Source organism: Aspergillus bombycis (genome assembly GCF_001792695.1).
Source record: "Aspergillus bombycis strain NRRL26010 chromosome Unknown contig00267, whole genome shotgun sequence".
NCBI classification, from domain to species: Eukaryota; Fungi; Ascomycota; class Eurotiomycetes; order Eurotiales; family Aspergillaceae; genus Aspergillus; species Aspergillus bombycis.
This window is the reverse complement of record NW_019170269.1, coordinates 1-6,823: the sequence shown is the minus strand read 5'-3', so window position 1 is coordinate 6,823 and position 6,823 is coordinate 1. Positions and strand designations below refer to the sequence as shown.

General features: G+C 48.3%; 3 protein-coding genes across 3 annotated transcripts; 1 reads left to right on the top strand and 2 right to left on the bottom strand.

The window, feature by feature from the left end:
- Positions 1-758: 758 nt before the first annotated feature.
- ABOM_012172 (putative PHD and RING finger domain protein) lies at positions 759-2,792 on the bottom strand (the record flags this gene model as incomplete). The annotated part of the gene is made up of 3 exons (XM_022539300.1): positions 759-809; positions 901-2,393; positions 2,495-2,792. The coding sequence occupies 3 exons, from the start codon at positions 2,790-2,792 to the stop codon at positions 759-761; spliced, it is 1,842 nt and encodes a 613-aa protein (XP_022382874.1).
- Positions 2,793-3,875: 1,083 nt separating this feature from the next.
- ABOM_012171 (60S ribosomal protein eL43) lies at positions 3,876-4,474 on the bottom strand (the record flags this gene model as incomplete). The annotated part of the gene is made up of 4 exons (XM_022539299.1): positions 3,876-3,939; positions 4,054-4,218; positions 4,351-4,381; positions 4,456-4,474. 4 exons carry the CDS (start codon positions 4,472-4,474, stop codon positions 3,876-3,878), a joined length of 279 nt encoding a protein of 92 aa, XP_022382873.1.
- An 818-nt stretch (positions 4,475-5,292) lies between these two features.
- Positions 5,293-6,755, top strand: ABOM_012170 (uncharacterized protein; the record flags this gene model as incomplete). Its single annotated transcript, XM_022539298.1, has 5 exons — positions 5,293-5,482; positions 5,540-5,687; positions 5,739-5,811; positions 5,865-5,989; positions 6,047-6,755. The coding sequence occupies 5 exons, from the start codon at positions 5,293-5,295 to the stop codon at positions 6,753-6,755; spliced, it is 1,245 nt and encodes a 414-aa protein (XP_022382872.1).
- Between the last annotated feature and the right edge of the window lie 68 nt (positions 6,756-6,823).

Here is a 6,823-nt window from a genome sequence, read left to right as displayed (position 1 = left end):
AAAAAAAAAAAAAAACATGAACTACGTTACGAAGAAGAACGAGGAAAAGGGGGGTCCTTTTTTGGCCCAAATTGAATCAGAAACGCTAGACATTGTCTTAGTAGAATAAAGCGTACGAAGGTAATCTACCTTGGTGACTTGATTGATCGCCTGAGACATGCAGAGGACTAGTAGTAAAACTAGGGTTAGTTAACTATTGGCATTGTTATTCTAAGTGTTGCTCTGGGCAGAGGACCGTGACGCGTCATACAAGAGATAATATGAGGTTCTAGGTGTGGCATAGACTCTACTCAACAGCATATGTCCCATCCTTGTCCATGTTACTTGAGTCTATTGAAAGAAGTAGCCAGTTAGACACTGATTGACCACTTTGGCCTGTGAAGATTGCTTAGCGATAATGGCGGTGTGATGAGGGCTAAGAATTACCCGAAGCGCCTTGGTCGGTGCCAGAAGTAGTGTGTGGTACCAGTACTTCGTACGCGGACTGCTGACCCATGTGTGACCCTTTATTTTTTTAAGACCGCATTCACTAGGAAACCAGCTCCGGTTCTTTATTCATGTATAGCTGCTATGAGTTGCTAGCAGTGATAATGTTGTAGCCTATTAATAGACATAGAAGAATTGAAAATGTCGCTATAAATGTTTATACCCGCCACTGTGAAGTCCAAAACCAGTCACTCCCATATTCCTGGGTATCCAAACGCATCCTACATGCGTAATCTCGCTAAAGGTCATGCTCGAACGCCAAATGGATGCTCTCATTTCAGTAGAACCAAGATCTCGCTGTAAACGCCGGAAAATGCTAAACTCTGTCCATAATTAGGGATCAAGAACTATCATCAACAGGGTCGTGGTCCTCCATCTTATGTTTCTGTTTCAAGGCATCGATAGCTTGGTAACCTGCTCCTTGGCAGTAGTCTCCAAGTCAATCCTCGCATCAGCCCCAATGGTTTCAACGTCGCCCACTCGTTCATATAACATTCGTGATATATTCCGATTAATGTCAGTGTACTCGTCCTTCGACAAAGTCTTTGAACGATAGTATGGCTTCAAGGCTGCACCGACTAGTTTCTGTATGTCGGTTTTGACTGCTAAGGATAGGCTGGGCCGGCTCGGAGACTTGTCGTTGGCTCTAAATAAACTCGAGCGAAATGCTGCTCTTGGAATCCGGCGTCGGGTGCTATCTGAGAACCCTTGCGATAGTGTATCGTCTGTAGAGTTTGGAGAAATATCGGGCGAAAAGGGTGGCGACGAGGGATGAGTGGGTGTCGCGAGCTGTAATGGGGATATCGGCCTACTCTTTGGGTGAGGTGGGGGTGTTGTGGAGGAGAGGCGGGGCGAGGAGTGGTTAGATGGCACGGGCGAGATTGATGGGGAAGAAGGCCCAGGAGTAGCATGGTCAGTTGCTGCAACTGAAACCTGGGCAGAATTCCCCAGTGAATTAGTGTCGTTTGAAGCGTCCTCGACTTCTTTCAATAGGGACTGAAGGAAACTTGGTTCGCTTGAGGTTTCCGCATTAATTCGAGCGGAAGCCTGAGCACCAGCAGCCCTAGAAGACTCGCCATTCTGAGTAGCTAAAGCAGCCAGGTCTTCAGTTCTGCGGGTTCGTGGGCGTTTTAGCTTCCGTTCGGGCTCGGTGGGTTCTGGCGAGGGAGACATAGTCGGTTCCTTCCTTTTTCGGGCCCCACTAGGATCATTTTCGATCTCACGAGCCCTTTCAAAAGCATTCCACGCCCTCATCTCTTCCAAAGACTCAGGCTCAGGTGTTGGCTCCCTCGGCACACGTGGCCGCGATGGTCGCGGAGCCTCAATATCGAGTAAGGCAGCCGTATCCCTGAAGCGATTACTACCACCTTGTCGCTCTGCAACTTCAAAACGACGCTGCCAAGCTCGGAACTCTCGCTGATTGGCCTCTTCCCGTCGCTGTTGCTGTCGGGCACGCTCGGCAGCCCTATCATCATCAAACGGAAAATCCAAGTCGAGGTTAAGGTGATCCCAAACGGACTGCCATACTCGAGCCCAGTGAAGGGAGTTCATCTGATTACGGCTCTGTAGCTGCCGCTGCTGTGCCCTTGTACGACGACCGCGCCGCTCCTGAGCCCGCGATGGCCTATCAGTACTGTCGGGGGACAGCGCTCGAGCACGTTGGGTTTCGCATCGTGAACAGTACCAAGGCCCAGGCGGGACAGTGTCAAGCCCCAGGCAATACGTATGCGAGGGGGCATCGCACCCATCACATAAAAGGAGAAACTCTTCGTTATCAGAATCTCCGCATATAAGACAAGGTGAGAATGCGGCAAGATCGTCTTCCTCGATGTACTCTATCACCATTGAAGGATCGACATCCGCAACTTGAACGCGGTCCTGCACAGCATAAGAGGAGAGTACGGGACCTATTATGGATAATCCATTCAATTAGCATATACATTCATCCGACTGTACAATAAATCCATAAAATTGAGGGACGGTGGTAGGTAGTGACTGTGAAACATACCTCCGATTCGGTCACTGAGTTCCACAACGTTGAAGCTGCGGCGGCATATTGGACAGCTGTTCGCTCGTTCAACCCAGGGCTTCAGACAATTGTTATGTAAGATATGACCACAGGGGAGCAACTGGGCGATCTGACCAGAATCCTCACTGCCATCCACGCCATCTGTCTTGACGAAGGTGTCGGTCGACCTGCCATTTACTTGAGCATCAAGTCTTGGCGCGGCCTCGGCGGAGACGGCAAGAGGATCGCTGGCGCTTTCGCCAAGGTCTCCTAAACACACAATACAAGTGTCGGACATTAACAGAGGATTCTGTGCCAGGACTATCTGCAGGGAAGCTAAGAGAAGGCATGAAGAGCAGCTGGCAGAAAGGGATGAAAGGCAGAGGAGTGGAAGGAGAAGGGAGAGAGAGCAGGTCGAGTGATGTGGGGAGAAAGCAACCGGCCTTTTGAAGGTGGACCTAAAGTCCGGTCTAACGCAAAACAGTCTGGCCGTCAACGTGACCTACCAGGCTCCAGGCGAATCATTATTCAAGAAAATCGGACAAGGCACTTTGGGCGCAGCCCTCAAGGTTGCTGACTCTGACTTCCAGAATAGAATTGTAGCTGAAAAGGTGCCCTTGCATCTCTACTATGAGACATGCCCCTCTTGTCTCCCTCTTGTCTTGTCTTTTCTTTTTCTTCTTCTTCTTCTTTTCTTCTTACTATCAGACCGCCTGTGTAACGTAAACTTGCCCTGGTAAAATTGAAAAGGAGACTAAACAAGAATGCGACGAAAAATTGATATTGCCAGGGCTTGTTCAAAGCATCTTGTGGTGCCGAATACAAGTAGATCGAAATGGAATGTTAATTGACCCGAAGGTACTCCGGTCTCGGTGCTTGGACAGGGAGGGCAATGCTATTGTCAAAACCTTATTCTTAACAGGGGCAAAGCGATATGCTACATTTGGACGCAGAATCATGGAGGGGAGGCACATAGATAGAAACAAAAACCAACGAAAGATAGATGGCCTACTCCGCACGGTTATCTCGTTGGGTGTACGGGTTTACTCCACTTGTATTTCAGCAGTCCTGTGCTGTCAGAAGACGTGGTCACATGTATGAAGAACTCGAGAGTGATCGTGAGCGAAAAAAAAATATCCAGCGTGATACGAATGAAAGAGCGGTAGAGGCAGCAGACATGGTAGATCTGGAATAGCTGATACGCCATCTTATTTGCAGAAGACCTGAAATCACGGGTTATATTTGTGTCTATTGGTTAAGTACCATTCGGTCCAGAGGATGGCTGGGTATTCGTAACGAGGAGCCCTTGGGAGCTTTCCAGATCTTGAATTTCGCTATTTTTTATTTCAAACGTAAGATAAAGAAAATCCCATCGTGACACTTAAACCTCCGCGATTTCCCTGAGACGACGGATGGTGGAGCGGGTGGCAGCGGCGGCGGGGGTGCTGTGGCACAATTATCGATCAGTATTCGTCCCACATACTTCACCGCATGATACACAGTCCAGCATGAACTGCCCCCGTGGCAATCGAAAATCAAACTGATGGGGCTCGACTTACGAGACGGTGTAGGCACCACCAGCGACGGTCTTCTTGCAACCCTTGCACTCCCAGATACCAACAGCCTGGCGCTTGACGGTGTTCTTACCGCAGAAGGTGCAGACGTAGCGGGCGTGCTGGGACACTTCCATCTTCTTCACCTGCTTACGCAGGGAGGCACCGTATCTGTTAAATCACGTCGTCAATACATTGTCCAACTCGTCGAAAGCTCGATTTCGAATCCTTCATTTAATCGTGCGGAATAGGAACGCGATCGGCTTCACATCGATTTCTAGGCGAAAGGGCGCAAGAGCATACCTGGTACCATATTTACCCGTGATACCGACCTCTGGAATATTATGTTAGTCTCGATTTATTTCCCAGTTATCTATTAGGCGTATTTCTCTATAATAGAGCACTTACTCTTAGTGCGCTTGGTCATCTTGTCTCCGTGCAGCTGTTGAGGTCGAAGATGGATACAGTGCGGTAAGTCGAAATCGAGACTGAGGCTTTCAAGTGGAAGCGGTTGTGGGTGTCCAGGCTCGCTTAGGGTTCAAGTCTTGGCCTATCACGTGATTTGGTGTCTGCGCGAACTATGAACAAATTTAATAGGTAAACCTCTCACCAACACCAAGGAAAAGGGAATAGATTTTCAAAAATACTACCTTGTAGTAAAACAAAAGATAGGGACTAGAAGTATATCTCTACAAAAAGTCATTCGGACCTCAAGACATTCATAGTTCCTCTCATCTTCAATATTTCGTGCCAATTTTCTATATTTTCTATCTTATCTAAAATTTTACACCAAACTCGGCTAGTCTGGCCCGCATGACATAAGAGGGGATCAAATGCAACCAAAGCATTTGCACAACAGTAGTAGCCACTGGTTCTTTGCCACATTATGTTATCAAGGCAATGCTGATACTTGTGCGCTATACATGCATGCATTGTAAATTGAACGCTTGGGCATACCCTGTACATTATTCTTCCATCATAGGGGTATCCCGTATTTACTATTGTTGAACAATTCTTTCGCCGCTCTAGTCACCTGAAAGGGGGATGAGCCCTTTCCACTTCTGGTTAGTCTAGCGGCCAAGGCGATCATCTCACGTCACCGAGCAACCATGCTTAAGCTATCTGTATCTTCGTGACTTTGCTAGTAGATCCTGTGTCTTTACTTGAAGAATCTATAATTTATCTAATTATCCGTGTAATTTGCTCAACTTCGATTACCAGTGCATTCTCCCCCTACCCTTGACAATGGAGTCTAAGAGGGAGTTCGACCTGATCCTTCTAGGCCCAACTGGTTACACAGGTAGACTCTGTGCAGAGCATATTGTTAAGAACCTTCCTACGGGCTTAAAATGGGCTCTAGCAGGGCGTTCGCCCCAGAAGATTGAAAATGTTGCCAAAGAACTCAAGAATCTGAACCCCGACCGCGCCGAACCAGGTACTATATGAATCCGTACTACTGTGAGAACAACAAACATTGTTAACCTACCATTAGAGATTCTGGCTGTCCAGCTCAACCGGGAGGAATTGCACTCACTCGCTCAGAAAGGCCGTGTGCTTCTCAACTGCGTTGGGCCATATCACTTATACTCTACTCCTGTAGTTGAAGCTTGTGCCAGCAACGGAACGCATTATCTCGATGTGTAAGTAATTCATTGCAATCAGGCCGTGGACGCTATAGCTAATCTGTGTAGCACTGGAGAAACGCCCTGGATCAAGAGTATCATCGAAAAGTACCATGAAACTGCCAAGTCAAACGGTGCCCTAGTGCGTGCCATCTTCTTATTCCTGTTCGCATGTTGATTCCCTGACTGTTTTAGATAATCCCCTCTGTTGGCGTCGAGAGTGCTCCTGCAGATATGTTGGCCTGGGCCCTTGTTAAGCGTATACGTGAGGAACTTTCCTGCGATACCAAGGAAATTACGTGCGCAATCGATGAACTGAAGTATACCAGCCACTTTTTGACCACCCTACCGAATGCATAGTGCTAACAACGTTCCAGGTCCTCCGGGGCAAGTGGTGGTACTCTTGCCACGGTCATGACCATGTTTGATACACTCTCGTTGCTCGATATACTCAAAGTAGCAGACCCATTTGCGCTCGCCGCATCCTCACCACCCAAATCTATCCCCAGCGAACCACTCGTGGAAAAAGTGTTGGGTGTCCGCTCAGTCCGTGACATGGGCACTCTCACCACCGCTCCAACAGCAATTGCCGACATTACTATCGTGCACCGGAGTAGTACGTTGATGCCAGAGTTCTACGGGCGTCGGTTCCATTTCAGACAGTTCCTTAGGGTGAGGAACGCGCTCGTTGGTGTTGCACTTCATTTTGCCTTCGTCACCGGCTTGTTACTTTTGCTCCTGCCCCCCGTTCGGTGGCTATTGAAGAAGTATATTTACGCGCCTGGCAGTGGACCCCGCATGGAGGACTCAGTCAATGACCGACTGGTATACCGTGCTGTGGCGACAGCTGATCAGGACACGCCGGATCCTAAGCGTGCACTTGGAAAGTTGAAATACGATGGGACGATGTATGTTTTCACAGGACTCTTGCTGGCAGAAGCAGCCATGACTATCCTGGAGAATGAAGATAAAGTGAAGAAAGTCTCTCGCTGCGGCCTTGTAACCCCAGCTACCTTGGGCCAGGAATTCATTGACCGTTTGGAGAAGGTTGGATGTCAAATCGAGACGGAAGTGTTCAAATACTGATGACTGTCTGCGACTATGATGTTGACTTACATTCTGATACCTGGAGGATTACGCCTTTTTTTTTTTTT